At 36.7% G+C, this 18524-nt stretch overlaps 5 protein-coding genes across 13 annotated transcripts in view; 2 read left to right on the forward strand and 3 right to left on the reverse strand.

Annotated features, from left to right (window-relative positions):
- Positions 1-18524, forward strand: part of LOC111197331 (NACHT, LRR and PYD domains-containing protein 12-like) — a 686367-nt gene that overhangs the window by 392665 nt on the left and 275178 nt on the right. The window lies entirely within an intron of this gene.
- The window catches only part of LOC125801186 (zinc finger protein 665-like), a 316241-nt gene that overhangs the window by 258573 nt on the left and 39144 nt on the right, over positions 1-18524 (forward strand). The gene's annotated exons all lie outside the window — the stretch shown is intronic.
- Positions 1-18524, reverse strand: part of LOC125801441 (zinc finger protein 239-like) — a 308090-nt gene that overhangs the window by 217141 nt on the left and 72425 nt on the right. The gene's annotated exons all lie outside the window — the stretch shown is intronic.
- Positions 1-18524, reverse strand: part of LOC111189991 (zinc finger protein 239-like) — a 269338-nt gene that overhangs the window by 73961 nt on the left and 176853 nt on the right. The window lies entirely within an intron of this gene.
- Positions 13396-18112, reverse strand: LOC125801363 (uncharacterized). Its single transcript, XM_049477971.1, has 7 exons — positions 17634-18112; positions 15448-15495; positions 14436-15124; positions 14276-14321; positions 14063-14154; positions 13708-13818; positions 13396-13440 (listed from the first exon to the last, which is right to left on the reverse strand). Exons 2-7 carry the CDS (start codon positions 15457-15459, stop codon positions 13431-13433), a joined length of 960 nt encoding a protein of 319 aa, XP_049333928.1. The 5' UTR covers positions 15460-15495; positions 17634-18112; the 3' UTR covers positions 13396-13430.

Here is an 18524-nt window from a genome sequence, read left to right on the forward strand (position 1 = left end):
TCAAAACTATTACACCTTTAACATTACACCTTCCCTCAAAACTATTACACCTTCCCTCAAAACTATTACACCTTCCCTCAAAACTATTACACCTTCCCTTAACAATATTATACCTTCCCTTAACACTATTATACCTTCCCTCAACACTATTACACCTTTACATTACACCAGGGGTCTCAAAGTACCGGCCCACGCGGTTTCATACGGCCCCTCACGGGTTAACAAAATAAACATACATCTGGCCCGCAATTCAATTTAATTATTTATGCTTTATTATGTTCGTTTTCATATTTTATCTTAACTTGTATTTTGGTGTGTGTGTGTGGTTTTTGTTTTTTTGCTTACGCTGCGTTGCCTGCTTTAGTAGTCTTCAGTAGCCTTCAGCAGTCTAACCTTGCTGCCGTGGTGTGTCCACTAAACTCCGTAGTTATAAACATCCTGAGGTTAGCAGCGCGCTAACTGACCTGTTTATAATGTAATCCGAGCAGTGCCTCCGTGACGGCTGCTCTAAACTGCTGCTGTTAGCTGCTTGGGCTGAAAGATGAACTGTAGAGAGCTGTATTATCCGGTTAGTGGGGTTATTTTATTTCATACACAGAAGAACTTAAAAAATTTCAAAACGCTCCAGACAGGCTCAGCTGTATGGAATCAGATTTGTGCCAAAATTATCAAACAAAACTTTTTAAATCGTAAATCAAAAACGAGAATATATATGAGAATAAAACACAATGAAGCAAAAAAAATGTCATCTCAAAAGTAAAACTTAGTATCTGTAAGAAAGTAAACCTTACTGAAGCAAAAAAATTCATCTCAAAAGAAAAAAATTATTACTTGCAAAACAATTATTTGCTTACGGGTCTCTCGGATTGTATCTCGCTGATCAGGTTTTTGCTCTCAGATTCAGTTTTGCAGTTACGCTTCCAGCTCTCTCCTTTGCGCTGCCTGACTTTTTGTTTGCGATTCTGGCACAAACGTTTCGCGTGGGCGGGGTTTTCTAGGGGCTGTCCCCATTGGCTAATTGGGTATTGAGCGGCAGCTCTGTGCTCCGGAAGTTGTTCTGTAAAACGGGCGCGCAATTTTCAGTGTGGGGGACGCTCTGACCGGCGGCGGCAGCAGCGGCGGAGGCGGACATCAGAGCACAACAGATCGATAAAAACGTGTAAGTATTGGCTTTATACTGTTCTCTGTGCTGTACTGGCATTTTTCTGTTAAGTCTGAAGTAAATTGGAGCTCGGCTACATATGTTTTTGTTTGAACTTATCTACAGCCGGATACCTGCATTGTTAACACGATTGCTAAAGCTAGCTAACTTACTGACCTTACCGGGGAGTTAGTTAAGCTGCCGGGGAGAGAGCTGAGGTTAGGGGAGAGCTAGCTAACTTACTGACCTTACCGGGGAGTTAGCTAAGCTGCCGGGGAGAGAGCTGAGGTTAGGGGAGAGCTAGCTAACTTTAGCAGTGGGCTAGCTAACATGCTAACATACAATAGCGGCAAGCTAGCTACCTGGAAGGTCTAAATCAGGGGTCTCAAAGTACCGGCCCGCGACGCGGTTTCATACGGCCCCTCACGGGTTAACAAAATAAACATACATCTGGCCCGCAATCCAATTTAATTATTTATGCTTTATTATGTTCGTTTTCATATTTTATCTTAACTTGTATTTTGGTGTGTGTGTGTGTGTGGTTTTTGTTTTTTTGCTTACGCTGCGTTGCCTGCTTTAATAGTCTCCAGTAGCCTTCAACAGTCTAACCTTGCAGCCGTGGTGTGTCCACTAAACTCCGTAGTTATAAACATCCTGAGGTTAGCAGCGCGCTAACTGACCTGTTTATAATGTAATCCGAGCAGTGACTCCGTGACGCTGCTCTAAACTGCTGCTGTTAGCTGCTTGGGCTGAAAGATGAACTGTAGAGAGCTGTATTATCCGGTTAGTGGGGTTATTTTGTTTCATACACAGAAGAACTTAAAAATTTTAAAAACGCTCCAGACTGCCTCAGCTGAGCCCTGTAGCCCGTGGCTGGGCTGTAGCTCTGACTAAGCAAAGACTGCGGGCTTGTGGTGCTGCTGCTGCAGCTCCGACTAGTGGTTGGATGAGGAACTGCTAAATCTGAGGAAATGCTAAATCTGTCACAGCTCACAATTTTTGATTTTATATTTATTAAGCCTTATTTCAGTATCAAACGTTTTGATCAAAGTTAATATAACTTGTACTTGATGTAATTTCTATTCACTTGACTAGTTTGGTTCTTGATTGATGGAGTTTTTGGATTTCATAACATGACAAATTAAAAGGATTTATGTTAATAGAGCAAAAAGCAAACATTTTTCCATGCAACTGTAATATTTGATTGAATAAATAGTATATTGAGAGTTATTTAACATTAAGGAGTAATTACATTCATTTTATATTACATCTGGTTACATTTTCTTATATTTATAAGTTACATCTGGCCCTCAGAGGACAGCCAATATGCCAATGTGGCCCTTGGCAAAAATGAGTTTGAGACCCCTGGTCTAAATAAATAATATTATAATATTATATATATCATATTATAATATAATAATATTATTATATATAATATTATAATTAATAAATAATTTTAGTCTGCATTTTGCAACTGCGGTTCTGGAACGGTTCAGTTGGAGAATCTGTACACTTATAGTTTTGTTTTTGTGGGGTTTTTTTATTATCAGGCACCACTTTTAAAGATGTAAGGTTAGCCAAATCAGATAATGATGAATGGACATTGAAAATAATTTATAGAGAATATAATATTATCAATAATAATAATAATAATAATAATAATAATAATATTAATATTATTATAATTATTAGTAGTAGTATTATCAGTAGTAGTAGTAGTAGTAACAGCAGCAGCAGTGGTGTTAGTGGTAGGATTGGTATTATAAACATCGTCACTACAATTTAATTTATCATTTCTCTTTTTTTCCATATGTCCAGGAAGCAGTAAATGAGCGTACACAAATTACATTTTATGTTGAATCTGTTCTGCATCACAATGGCACAAAAATAAATTGAAACTAAATTATTTTCTTTAATAGAAATGATGACTACATGTTGGGGTCTTAAATTATATTTATTGAGGTCTTAAAAAGCATTAAATTTGACTTTTAAAATGCTACAAGATCCCTGTGGAGGCTGAGCGAGATGTTGCTTAATGCGTTGCATTAATATCTTAACTGCTATCATCTTCTCTCTATAGAACAACTGGGAGATCTGAGTAGGACCAGAGACTACCATGCAGTCCCAGGTATGTCTGTTATAAAAAATTAACTCCGTTAACACTCATGAATTCACTGTGTAATACTTGAATGGTGTTCTTTGCGGCATTGGTTTGTCCAATATACTAAATTTCAATTGCAGTTGGTTAGCTACTTAGACAATGCAAAGTTGGATAATGGTGCCAAAAAAAGTTCTTGATAAGTTTCCTTATCCCTCGAATAGTGTTTCTGAGCCATGGTTTTAGTAGCACAGTACATTACTTTTTTTTTTCTTTTTTTTTTTATGTAACAAATGCATTAAATGCAGAAAGACCATAACACTCTTAATTGGTTTACTGATTCTGAAACATATTTTATAATAACAGTTTTATCATTTCATTCTTCCATTCTGCCTTAAATGTGGCAGCAGCCTACGAAACTACTGCACCATTCAAGAAACAACTAACTATCTAGATATCTGCTGAGAATTAGATGATTGTATATAATTTTAAGGATACTGGCGAACTTGTGCAGCTACAAACACTGTTCAGAATTGAGTAAATTTATTTTTGTACATAACGTAATTTTTCACAACAAGAAACTCAATTTAATTTAACATGTGAAGTAATGTTTTGGGATGTAAAATACAGAAATGTACTTAAGTTTTTATATATAAATACAAGCCTCCTTTATCATGAATTACTTTGAGTGCAGTGTAGCATGGTGGCATCAACTTGTGGCACTGCTAAGTTGTTGATGACACTAGTGTATATACACATAAAATGTAATGTTCTGCTAAACTTATTCATCTTGACTTTGCAGCAAGGTTCTACACCTGTTACTGAGGCTGCTGCAGCATCTGTACAGAACATACTTTCAATTTTGAACCAGTCACTGGGCAAGGCCAGCACAGATAACAACAAGGAACAGAATTCCGGGAAGCATCCAAGCATGGATCAGGAAATGGCCAGGTTTAGAAATTTTGAGTAATAAACACATATAACCCCATTGACCATTGAACTTTAAGTAATTATAAACGTATGTATAATTATTGTTTATTATTGTAACACGCTATACACAACTTGTTTGATGTTATTAGTAAAATAAGTACTATTTATTTATTTTAGGTGTTTTCCTGGATTTTTTAGACGGGGGTCAAAGCGATGTGCAGTAAGCTTGAATAAACCATCAAAGGTGGCCAAAGAATGGAAGCCATTTAATTTTACAGTTTTCCTTGTTCACAAAAGCTGTGAGACAACACCCTCACCAGTTCAGGACCTGGAGCACATGCAGGCTGGGATGGGGAAAAGAACCCTTTTCATGCCTAAAGACATGATTCATTCAGAGGTGATTTGTCTTTATTTTTCAGACTTTCCCTCTTAACAAACAACTCACAAACAACTCTCCCAAAAATGTAGGAAATTGTTTACATTTTTTTTATTATTATTAATTTTAGGTCTCTGACTTGTTTAAAATGACATATCCAAAAATGGAAAAAATCACTGGAGGGTGGCTGTTGTACAAAGCAGCTGGTAAATGTTTTTTGTTTGTTTGCTTTTTGCATATTGTAATAGAATTATAGGTTAATAGTTCTAATTAAAACATTTCCTGTATTTCTTGCAATTTATCAACAGGTGGAAATGGAAAACGACCTCTATCTGTAGTACCTCCTGAATCTGAGGGTTACACAGGAAGCATAATTTAAAAGTGCCTCTGGAGGGGGGAAAACCATGCTGTACATTGTCCCATTACAAGAGGAATTTGATTTACGGCCTCTTCCCTGTGATTCTCAGGAATTTTCACGCATGCCAAAGGCTGAATGCAAAATGTGTCTTAAAATTTTGCCTTTGCAGCTCCTTGCACTCCATGTGAAGCAGTGTAAAGCACTGGAATATGACACACTTTCAGATTCTGAACCAGAGGTAAAAAGTGTATATAATAATGTTAATGTTGCATGTGAATAACTCTATGGAAATGGAAAGTTACATAAAAAAATGTTCTTGTGTTTGTTTAGATAACTGAGGTGCCCACTTCTGAAAAGAATGTAAGTTCCTTTTCCTATAGGGTCTAAACACTAAACAAAGCTTATTTAGAATGTTTTCCGTATTCTATAATTAATTCTGTCTTTTTGTTTTAGCCATCAGATAATTCCTGCCCCATATGCCAGAAACACTATCCAGCAGAAGATCTTGAACTATATGCCAGTGTCTGTGGGGACTGGGAGAGGAACATGGACAGGTATCATTGTGCATTTTAAGTGTTATGATATGTTGGGATGGAGGTGGATTAAAACATATTTTGCTTCATGTGCAGCATTATAGAGAATCCATCTATTTATCAATTGTCAGTGTTGGTTAATTGTACATAAATGCAGATGCATATAAGTGGAGGGTAAATGAATTGTTGAGACAAATTAAATTCACAGCCAACAAAGTCTTATGTTTTACGCTTTATATTTTGGATTTTTATTATCTTTTTTTGGCAAAATCTATAATGGCATCATGGTCAGTGTTAATTTGTTTAATTGATCAAGCGAAAATCTGCTGACTATCAATACAATTTAAATAAATGTAATTTATGTATAGATTTTAATTTAAAATTAACAATTTTAAATAACATTAATATAATCACTTGCTTTTAAATGGGTCATTGACAGTCTTTTAATGTGCATGTTAATGTTTTTTTTTTTTTTTTTTTTTCTCTCCCCAGTCCTGTGCCTTTTCTGGATGGCAGTCCTACTGAATTGAAGGAACCACAAAATACATTTTTAAGGTACATTTGTTCATATATTTATATCTATGTTATCTGGAATGAAGTGCTTTTCCTGTTGTCTGTTTTTTTTTATATGCATTCATTATTTCACTTATGATAAATGTAATAATTTTAACAGTGAGGAGGATGTCCTGCGATGGCTGGCAACTCAGGTTGACCCCAGCAAAGAGTTCGCCATCTGTGTGTCTAGAATGAATCTACTGGAACGTGGTCTGATGCTGTGGCAGCGCCAGAAGTACAGCTCGCCAGTCAACCCCTTGAAGGTGACATTCATAGGACAACCTGGGGTTGACAGTGGTGCTTTGCGGAAAGAATTTCTGACAGGTCAGGATAATTACGTTTGTCATTCCTCACAGATAAATGTAAAAAGTTTCCTCAGTGTTTGTCATCAAATACGTTGTAGCAATATCATTATTTGATATATTTTAATTCTATCATTTTCTTAGAGATGATTGCCGGCATAGAAATGCGTCTGTTTGAGGGAGAGGATGGCAAGGGAAAAATGCCCAAGTACTCTCTAAATGACCTGGACAATGGCCTCTTTCGGTGCGTTTCTCACTTAATAGCCTTTCAGTTACATGATTATGCATGCTGCAGATCCTGGTCAAATTCATGACTGTAGTATTACTGTAATCATTAAAACTGTTTTTGATTATTGCCCGTTAACAGTAGTCTCTCGAACACAGCCATGCAAGACACTACACTTTTTAGTCCTGAAAGTTTTGCATAAACACATGCAGTTTTAGACACAAATTTTCAAACATGTCATTCAGTGTAAAGTAAATTTAGTTTGTGTTTCAGTATCAATTCAACAGTATGTACTCTTCAGTACATTATAAGAATACCACAAAAACACAGATAACTGAAAAGTTTGACCCCGGTAATTACCATTTTAATCTGTACTACATGCACACATAGATTGTATTGTTTTTTTGCTGTCATTCCAGAGTTGCTGGGGAAATATTTGCAGTAAGCCTCGCACAGGGTGGCCCAGCACCAAAGTTTTTACAAGAATGGTGCTACAATTTCCTTTTGACTGGAAACCTAGAAAATGTTTCCAGAGACCATATACATGACCTGGAGCTCTCATCACTCATCAAGATGGTGTGTTTCACTGTTTTGCCTCAGCATAGCATGTCTGCTTTGTTCTGGTTGTGGTTCGGTTAATTTATGGTGTATTAATTACTACATCTGCATGTGACTCTGTCCCTTAAACTTTGATTTGGGCTTTGATTATTGGTCATTAATTATGGTCATAATTTTGTTCAGGTTGAAGAAACATCAGACTAGTCATCATGCACAGAACAAATTCTCAACTGTGGCTACACTGGACCTATAAACGAGGGCAGCAGAGACAGTATAACAAGGTATGAATTTTGTGAATACAGTTAAAAGTAGCTTATAGTTTTTATTGTGCCATATTAATGTTTTTAATGAAATTCAATGAACTTTTAAATTGTGGTTTGGGATCAGAAACTTGTATTAAATTATTAAAGTAATGTAATGTAAATTTCCTTTGAGATAAATAAAGTATCTATCTAATGTTACAAAAGTAAATGTAATGTAGGTAAAAAAAATCAGTTTTTTTAGCTTTCATATGTAACTTGCTCTAGAGTTTACTTGCCATTTATATAGGGACCCTGTGCATGATGTATATTTTTGTTTTAATTTGATGAAGAGCAATTCTCCTGCACTCGGCTGTAAGACGAACAACCATGCTTAGGCAACTTCGTGAAGGACTACAACTCTATGGCTTTATTGGGGTGATGGAAAGGAACAGAGAGCTTTGCCGTGGCTTCTTTGTAGCTGGTGATGATGATAAGGTAATCTACCGTGATCTCTTGAATTAGGGGTAAAAATTAGTTTATTATTTTGGACAATTATTTTCTATTTTTTTCTTGATGTGTTTCTCAGGTGGACTCTAACTACATTGTGTCGAATTTGGCCCCAACTATGAGCGAAAGCGGTTCACAGAAGCATGCAAGAGAGACACAAATTCTAAATAACTTTCAGGATTTCCTGCAAGAGCTTGAGGGTAAGGCTGTTGAAGACAGTACTTGAAGGCATAAGGAAAAAAGACACCTTTTTAAATTAAATTTCATGCATCAGAACATTATAAACATCTGGTCCTTAGCAGGCCTTAAAATTTGAACTATGTACATTTGTAAATAAATACTGAAGTGATCCACACTATGAAGCAACACAGAGAATTAAGTAGTAACTTTAAAAGTATTAAACAAAGCAAAATATGTTTTAGGGCTTTTTTTTGTTGTTCTTATCTGGGGAGCTGTTAACTTACGATTTCTGAGGCTGGTAACTCTGATGAACTTAACCTGCACAACAGAGAAAACTCTTGGTTTCCCCTCCTGGAGCAGTCCTGATGAGCCAGTTTCATCATAACATTTTTAATGGTGTTTGCGACTGCACTTAAGGATACTTTCAAAGTTCTTAAAATTCCTGACCTTCAATTCTTAAAGTAATACGGTAGTGTTGTTTTTCTTTACTTAGGTGAGTAGTTCTTTCCGTAATATGGATTAGAACATTACTCAAATAGAGCTATTTACTGTATACCAACTCTACCTCTTTACAACTGATGCTCTCAAACACTTTAAGAGGCAAGACATTCAAGTAATTAACTCTTGATTAGTTCAGCACAGCTGTTAACTGAAAGCCGTTTCAGGTGACTCCACCTCATAAATCTGACTGAGAAAATGCCAACATGTGGCCATAGGACAGAAAATAAACTTTTTGTTTACTGCAAAACTTGTGTATTGATTTGCTGATAGTTTCCATTTGTAACTGTATACATATTTCTTCCAGTTACTGTGAGCAAGATCTTATTTAATTTTGTAGCCTGGATTTTGCAAAGTAATTATTTTTTTTGTGTGGCCTGTTGTATTCAGCTATTTTGACAGTGTCTCATTTTGAATTTGCATAGATGGAACCACTGAAGATGATGCTGCTGATGCGCTTTCATGTCCCACGTGTGCTGCAGTGGTTAACTGGACAGTCACACAGGCATCTACTACTTTCAGAAAGAGAAAACTTCAAGATCAAAGTCCACTTTGACCACACTTGTATGGAACGGATACCAAACCACACCATTTGTTTTCCACTTGTTAGTGCATGTGCACAATCAATCACTTTTCCCACGGCACATTGTGTGCATTACTCTGAATTTAAAGAAAATATGACCGCAGCAATCAAATGTGGTGCAGGGTTTTATAGGATCTAATCTCAGTTCTGTAATGAGTATTTTCATTATTCAAACTGTTTTATAGTTATGAATTCTTTCCTTACACCTTTTTAAATTACACCATTTTAGCATTATTACTCAGTGTTAGTTTTAGTACACAATATAGACAAAGGGATTGAAACATGTGCTTGTTCATTGTTTTTCTTTCTTATAAGCTTAGGATGTTGTGTGGCACTACATCATTTCAAAAGTAGTGGGTGGAGCACCATCATTCCACACTTGTGGACTTTATACCCCTATAGCCATGATGCCAAAAAGTTTGTCCTATTCCAGAGTTCTATTCTAGGACAGACAACCTTTTATGTATTTATACCACTGTCAGCAATGGGTGCCACTTAAATTATCTAAATGTATTCATAACAAGGGGTGTCTACAGGTGTTGTGTTTACTTAAATGTGAACTTTTTCAAGCTGTTAGTGTTTTGTAATACATTATTAATGAACATCTTACTTCCACTCAAATAAAAAGAAGTATATTTATTACTTTTGCCATTTCTTTTAGCATTTGTACAAGTTCAAGGGCATAACTAAAAATTCAAGCTGATTGGTTTCAATCATTTGCAAACTTTCATCACACGCTTGCAGCTAAACATGTCAAGCAGAACAGATTCTTTAATGTCTATACAAATAACATTTACACAAACTTTCAAGCACCACTCTGTCATGTTTGTTGCTCTCCTTGTGTCTTATAAAAGTAATTGTACCAGATTAAGAGTCTGAATATAGAGCTCCTTATGAGACAAGGTTGAGGTCAATGGATTTATTAATCCCTGAAGGACAGCATGTTTCTGGTCTGACAGTGGGCAAGGGATCTCGGACACCACCACTCCACCATCCACTTCAGCGTCGGTGCAGGACTCCACAGGATTCTCCATTGGCTAAAAGATAGAATTGGTAACTTAAACTAATACTGGTCAGACAAACCAAAGATGGGAGCCAGAATCAACCCACATTATAATTTGATACTTTTCCCACCATTTTCTATTGGAAATCCTCTGCTAATGAATTCATGTTAAGTTAAATATTATGCTACTGCAACTTCATGAAGCTTAGACATTTTTTCTAAATACAAATTAAATGTGCAACTAAAAGTTAAAATAAAATGTACAGTATCTCCCCTTGTTCCTTTTGAAGACAACTTGCAGCAAAACTTCACAATAATAAAATACATTTCTTGTACAATTCATGTACATGAACAAAATATTTGATAATTGTGATATTTTCCTTTGTGTTTGTTCACATATATAACAATGAACTGTATTTGACAGTTACACAAAGACCTATATATAGATATAGTCTAGATGGACAGAGGGGTTTACGAGCACATAGTGGATTTTTTTTTCGCCACCTGTTTTTTCTTAATCTTTGAAGTGTCTATTTTAAGATTCTGACAGGTAACAGGATGAAATATTGTCCCATGACATTTATTTTTAACCCTTTAATGCATCTATGCCAATTCTGAAATGGAAAAAAAAATATGAAGAAATTGGCATAGCTCCTTGAGTTAACAACATATACAGACAAATGAGCACACTTTTCCATACAATTCTGGGCCAAGGAATTTAATGGAATGGTTATTTTTATGTTTTTTTTACACATTTTGACTTAATTCTGGGACAAAAACATAAAAAAATAGCAAAAAATGTTAATTTGCTTGTATGTTTTCACATTATACTAAAAGCCTGTGCGTTAAATAAAAACATCATGGATTAAGAAAACTCCCAAGAAGTGTCTACTTTGAGATTATGACAGGTAACAGGACAAAAAATGTCCTGTGGGGCTTATTTTTAACCCTTTACTACATCTATCCCAATTTCGAACCTGAAAAAATTATGAAGAAATTGGCATAGCTCCTTGAGTTAACAACCTATACAGACAAATGAGCACACTTTTCCATACAATTATGGACTAAGGAATTCCATAAAATGGTTATTTTTAAGTTTGACACATTTTGTCTCAATTCTGATACAACAAAAAATAAATAACAGAATAAATAAATTTTGCCTGTATGTTTTCACATTATACTAAAATCCTGTGCACTAAATAAAAACATCTTGAGATTTTTCTTAATCCTTAAAGTGTCTACTTTAAGATGATGACAGGTAACAGGGCAAAAATTGTCCTGTGGGGCTTATTTTTAACCCTTTACTACACCTATCTCAAATCCAAACCTATAAAAGGATGAAGAAATTGGCATAGCTCCTTCAGTTAAAAACCTATACAGACAAATGAGCACACTTTTCCATACAATTCTGGGCCAAGGAATTCAATAGAATGGTTATTTAAGTTTTTGACACATTTTGACTCAATTCTGGGACAAAAATCAAAATAAAATAACAGAAAATGTTAAGGTAGCCTGTAAGTTTTCACATTATATTCACATTATGAAAAGTCCTTAGATCCTGACAGGTGCCAGGATGAAGTGTAATTAGCTGCAGAACTAATTGATGATAAATTCCAACAATGTACTAAATATAAAGTACTAGTGTAGTGGGGTACTAATCATTTTAATCCTCATTATCACCACTGAAGAGATCATCAAGGTCTATCTTTTCAATCTCTGTCCCTTCCTCCTGATCATCTGTCCCCTCTCCAATCAATTATGTCTCTTCTGCTCCTGCAAAAATGTCAACAAGAGAAGGAGGGAAGATGGGGCAAACTGACCAGACCGGCTCCAACACCCCTCTTCCATTGTCTTCTCCCAACCCATGCCCTAAGCCAGCTTGGTACATTGTGGCAGGTCAGCAATGAGCTCCAACAGGAGATAATGTTATGTATGTCCATACATCAACTGACCTCCATTGATGCTGTGAGAACTAAGATGCTGCAAAAGATGGTGGGTGTTAACAGAGCCCTGGATGCAAGTTTCAAAGTAGACAGAGTAAACTACAGGGTGCTAAACTACTGCTAAAAAAAAAGGACAGATCAGCCGAAATCTGAAAGGCCAAACCCTTACGATTAGGGCATGGGTTGGGAGAAGACAATGGAAGAAGTGGTGTTGGAGCCGGTCTTGCCAGTCTTCCCTCCTTCTCTTGTTGACATTTTTGCAGGAGTAGAAGAGACAGAATTGATTGGAGAGGGGACAGGTGATCAGGAGGAAGGGACAGAGATTGAAAAGATAGACCTTGATGATCTCTTCAGTGGTGATAATGAGGATTAAAATGATTAGTACCCCACTACACTAGTACTTTATATTTAGTACATTGTTGGATTTCATCATCAATTAGTTCTGCAGCTAATTACACTTTTCATCCTGGCACCTGTCAGGATCTAAGGACTTTTCATAATGTGAATATAATGTATAATGTGAGAACTTACAGGCGACCTTAACATTTTCTGCTATTTTATTTTAACTTTTTGTCCCAGAACAGTCAAAATGTGTCAAAAAAATAACCATTCTATTGAATTCCTTGGCCCAGAATTGTATGGAAAAGTGTGCTCATTTGTCTGTATAGGTTTTTAACTGAAGGAGCTATGCCAATTTCTTCATTATTTTTTCAGGTTCGAAATTGGGATAGATGTAGTAAAGGGTTAAAAATAAGCCCCACAGGACATTTTTTGTCCTGTTACCTGTCAGAATCTTAAAGTAGACACTTAATGGATTAAGAAAAATCCCAAGTTGTTTTTATTTAACGCACAGGCTTTTAGTATAATGTGAAAACATACAGGCAAATTAACATTTTTTGCTAATTTTTTGTTTTTGTCCCAGAATTAAGTCAAAATGTGTAAAAAAAACCATAACCATTCCATTAAATTCCTTGGCCCAGAATTGTATGGAAAAGTGTGCTCATTTGTCTGTATATGTTGTTAACTCAAGGAGCTATGCCAATTTCTTCATATTTTTTTTTCCATTTCAGAATTGGCATAGATGCATTAAAGGGTTAAAAATAAATGTCATGGGACAATATTTCATCCTGTTACCTGTCAGAATCTTAAAATAGACACTTCAAAGATTAAGAAAAAACAGGTGGCGAAAAAAAAATCCACTATGTGCTCGTGGACCCCTCTGTCCATCTAGACTAATATATAAATAAAACATTTAGGAAAGAGAATGTGAGTCAAGTGTACCTCTACATCTGGCTCATCCACTGGTGTTTGGAGCATACCAATACACCACAGCTGCTCTGGAGACAAGTTTCCTTTGGTTCTGATAGGGTGCTTGTTCCAGCTACCCAGGAAGCACTTCAGGTCAGACTTCAACCGTGGGAGAAACACGTAATGCACACAAAAAAGGTGCATTTCATCAGACAGGTCAATCAATTGCTCGTCTTCCATTGTGTGAAGCACATCATAGTAGTTACAGGTGACAGCTGACCACACATCACGCCACAGCCTCTCAATCCTAATTATAAGCATTAATTAAAATACATTTAGTATATACAATCACATGTCCAAGCATGCAACATTTTAATGCAAATACACGTCAGGGTCTGCTATATAACAGACAAAGATGCTTTTTACCTTTGATTGTGGACACTTTTACCAGCAATGAAGCTACCACGTCCAGTTCCCCTGACAGAGAACATGCAACGAGCAATGTCAACATTTTCCACCCCCTGGTCACCACGTACTCTAAAAAAAAAAAAAAAAAAAAAAAATTATAATAATAATAAAAGTAAGCAGTCATGTATTTATCTGTGTTGGATGAAGAAGATTTAAAGAAAAAATGCATTTTAAAAGAAATTTAATTTCTATACATTTATACATATAACTTAGATTATCTTCATATTTCAGAATTTCAGATCCAGATGTTTAAATACAGAAATAGGCTGTCCAATTGAACAAAGAATAATGGGATGTTTGCAGTGCATCCTACCTTGAGGGCCATCCATGTTTGCAGACACCATCCAAGAAGAAGGAGAATGCGGTTGAGGCTTTGTTGTTGGCAGCAGCATCAAGATATAGGATCTAAGTTAAAAAAAAAAAAAAAAAAAAAAAAAAAAAAAGGGTTGGGGGAATTCTAGATCATCCACTCTCACCATTGTAACACAATCTTTTAGGATTCTCTCATTATACATATTTGACATACCTTTCTTGAGAAACCATCAATCCCACCAAATATTACAATATTGAATCTAAAGAGACGAAAGTACTTTTAGCGTGACTGGTCCACAAAAAAATAAAGATTGTTCACACAGGCCATAAAAATCACATAAAAGAAAGAAGAGACCATAAAAAGAAATTCCCACCTGATTAATTTATGGTTGGTGTCTACATGAACCAAAGACAAAGGTGCAGGAACACAGTAGCTTCTGCGGGCTACAAATCCAAGTTGTATCATCCTGGCTAAAACTCCTGCTCCGTCCACACGGTGCATTGTAGCCTTCACCCTATGCCACTGTACACGATGTCCTCTAGCCAATAGCTCACCTTTCACCAGTCTATACCCAGCATGGGGCATTCTTGATTTTATTGATCTCACAACATGATCAAGTTCATCATCAGACATTTTTGAATAGTATCCACGAACAGAGAGGCCATGTTCTTTCATCCGCCTGTTTAATGTTCTTTGTGAAACACCATACATCCTGCCTAAATATTCTAAAGGAAGTTCAGTGGAAAGGAGGCTTTGAAGATCCCCACTATCAATTTCTAGGCGTGGCCGTCCCAGCTTGCCCACAGTGGCAGTAAAAACATCTAACTCATTTACTACTGATACTTCATCAGTAGCATCAACAGGAAAACTAAGGATGTTGATCAACTCCTGTAGACTGTTTATGAGTTCTGCTGGAACGTTCAGGTGATGTGATGCCACTGTTGCCAAGGAAAGTTCCTGCTGAGCAACAGTCTTGAGGTAATCCAAATCAAGCGTTTCATTTCTAAGAAGCAAGGAGAATCTTCTTTGAACCCTTTGCAAGATTTCATCAAGTACATGTTCCTGCAAGTACACATTTAGCCAGTCAGAACACCATAACCTTAAAGTATATTCACAACTGAACACCTTTCATTAAATTGTCCTAAAACGCTAGTTCGATCACAGATTATACTTCAGTTAAAATGAGCCATGACAACAGTCTATAACAAAAACTTATCAAGAACTTTTTTTGGCACCATTATCCAACTTTGCATTGTCTAAGTAGCAAACCAACTGCAATTGAAATTTAGTATATTGGACAAACCAATGCCGCAAAGAACACCATTCAAGTATTACACAGTGAATTCATGAGTGTTAACGGAGTTAATTTTTTATAACAGACATACCTGGGACTGCATGGTAGTCTCGGGTCCTACTCAGATCTCCCAGTTGTTCTATAGAGAGAAGATGATAGCAGTTAAGATATTAATGCAACGCATTAAGCAACATCTCGCTCAGCCTCCACAGGGATCTTGTAGCATTTTAAAAGTCAAATTTAATGCTTTTTAAGACCTCAATAAATATAATTTAAGACCCCAACATGTAGTCATCATTTCTATTAAAGAAAATAATTTAGTTTCAATTTATTTTTGTGCCATTGTGATGCAGAACAGATTCAACATAAAATGTAATTTGTGTACGCTCATTTACTGCTTCCTGGACATATGGAAAAAAAGAGAAATGATAAATTAAATTGTAGTGACGATGTTTATAATACCAATCCTACCACTAACACCACTGCTGCTGTTACTACTACTACTACTACTACTACTACTACTGATAATACTACTACTAATAATTATAATAATATTAATAATATTATTATTATTATTATTATTATTGATAATATTATATTCTCTATAAATTATTTTCAATGTCCATTCATCATTATCTGATTTGGCTAACCTTACATCTTTAAAAGTGGTGCCTGATAATAAAAAAAACCCACAAAAACAAAACTATAAGTGTACAGATTCTCCAACTGAACCGTTCCAGAACCGCAGTTGCAAAATGCAGACTAAAATTATTTATTAATTATAATATTATATATAATAATATTATTATATTATAATATGATATATATAATATTATAATATTATTTATTTAGACCAGGGGTCTCAAACTCATTTTTGCCAAGGGCCACATTGGCATATTGGCTGTCCTCTGAGGGCCAGATGTAACTTATAAATATAAGAAAATGTAACCAGATGTAATATAAAATGAATGTAATTACTCCTTAATGTTAAATAACTCTCAATATATTATTTATTCAATCAAATATTACAGTTGCATGGAAAAATGGTTGCTTGTTGCTCTATTAACATAAATCCTTTTAATTTGTCATGTTATGAAATCCAAAAACTCCATCAATCAAGAACCAAACTAGTCAAGTGAATAGAAATTACATCAAGTACAAGTTATATTAACTTTGATCAAAACGTTTGATACTGAAATAAGGCTTTATAAATATAAAATCAAAAATTGTGAGCTGTGACAGATTTGGCATTTCCTCAGATTTAGCAGTTCCTCATCCAACCACTAGTCGGAGCTGCAGCAGCAGCACCACAAGCCCGCAGCCTTTGCATAGTCAGAGCTGCAGCCCAGCCACGGGCTACAGGGCTCAGCTGAGCCAGTCTGGAGCGTTTTTAAAATTTTTAAGTTCTTCTGTGTATGAAACAAAATAACCCCACTAACCGGATAATACAGCTCTCTACAGTTCATCTTTCAGCCCAAGCAGCTAACAGCAGCAGTTTAGAGCAGCGTCACGGAGGCACTGCTCGGATTACATTATAAACAGGTCAGTTAGCGCGCTGCTAACCTCAGGATGTTTATAACTACGGAGTTTAGTGGACACACCACGGCTGCAAGGTTAGACTGTTGAAGGCTACTGAAGACTAATTAAAGCAGGCAACGCAGCGTAAGCAAAAAAACAAAAACCACACACACACACACACACCAAAATAAAAGTTAAGATAAAATATGAAAACGAACATAATAAAGCATAAATAATTAAATTGGATTGCGGGCCAGATGTATGTTTATTTTGTTAACCCGTGAGGGGCCGTATGAAACCGCGTCGCGGGCCGGTACTTTGAGACCCCTGATTTAGACCTTCCAGGTAGCTAGCTCGCCGCTATTGTATGTTAGCATGTTAGCTAGCCCACTGCTAAAGTTAGCTAGCTCTCCCCTAACCTCAGCTCTCTCCCCGGCAGCTTAGCTAACTCCCCGGTAAGGTCAGTAAGTTAGCTAGCTCTCCCCTAACCTCAGCTCTCTCCCCGGCAGCTTAACTAACTCCCCGGTAAGGTCAGTAAGTTAGCTAGCTCTCCCCTAACCTCAGCTCTCTCCCCGGCAGCTTAGCTAACTCCCCGGTAAGGTCAGTAAGTTAGCTAGCTTTAGCAATCGTGTTAACAATGCAGGTATCCGGCTGTAGATAAGTTCAAACAAAAACATATGTAGCCGAGCTCCTATTTACTTCAGACTTAACAGAAAAATGCCAGTACAGCACAGAGAACAGTATAAAGCCACTACTTACACGTTTTTATCGATCTGTTGTGCTCTGATGTCCGCCTCCGCCGCTGCTGCCGCCGCCGGTCAGAGCGTCCCCCACACTGAAAATTGCGCGCCCGTTTTACAGAACAACTTCCGGAGCACAGAGCTGCCGCTCAATACCCAATTAGCCAATGGGGACAGCCCCTAGAAAACCCCGCCCACGCGAAACGTTTGTGCCAGAATCGCAAACAAAAAGTCAGGCAGCGCAAAGGAGAGAGCTGGAAGCGTAACTGCAAAACTGAATCTGAGAGCAAAAACCTGATCAGCGAGATACAATCCGAGAGACCCGTAAGCAAATAATTGTTTTGCAAGTAATCATTTTTTTCTTTTGAGATGAATTTTTTTGCTTCAGTAAGGTTTACTTTCTTACAGATACTAAGTTTTACTTTTGAGATGACATTTTTTTTGCTTCATTGTGTTTTATTCTCATATATATTCTCGTTTTTGATTTACGATTTAAAAAGTTTTGTTTGATAATTTTGCCACAAATCTGATTCCATAGTTATTTAGCTAAGGGTGTGTGTATGAGGGAGAGAGAGAGAGAGAGAGAGAGAGCGGGTGCGTGCGTGCGCGTGTGTGCGCGCGATAGAGACGGAAAGGGGGTTTTCGCGTATGCGAGTGTGCGCACGTGTTCTCGCGGGTGCGCGAGAGGAGCGTGCGTGTGTGCGCGTGCGCGCGGACAAAGGATAAATGGCGCTGAGTTTAAACGTGGAGCGTGGCTCCACTGTAACTGAATTCAGCTGTTCTTTGTTAAGGTCTCTGTTGAGCCAGAACAAAGAACTGAAGCTGACTATTTAAAGAGACAGTTTTAAAGCTATTGCTAGATTCTAGTTTTTAGAAGGGAGAAATACAGTAGCTGTATTTCAGTGTTAGA

This window comes from Astyanax mexicanus, chromosome 4 (genome assembly GCF_023375975.1).
Source record: "Astyanax mexicanus isolate ESR-SI-001 chromosome 4, AstMex3_surface, whole genome shotgun sequence".
NCBI classification, from domain to species: domain Eukaryota; kingdom Metazoa; phylum Chordata; class Actinopteri; order Characiformes; family Acestrorhamphidae; genus Astyanax; species Astyanax mexicanus.

Excerpts from the sequence above, each read along its gene's own strand:
- LOC125801363 (XM_049477971.1), bottom strand. Across the intron at positions 14,322-14,435 it reads ACCAACCATAAATTAATCAG|ATTCAATATTGTAATATTTG; the intron begins GTGGGAATTTCT and ends TCGTCTCTTTAG. Across the intron at positions 14,155-14,275 it reads TTGATGGTTTCTCAAGAAAG|ATCCTATATCTTGATGCTGC; the intron begins GTATGTCAAATA and ends TTTTTAACTTAG.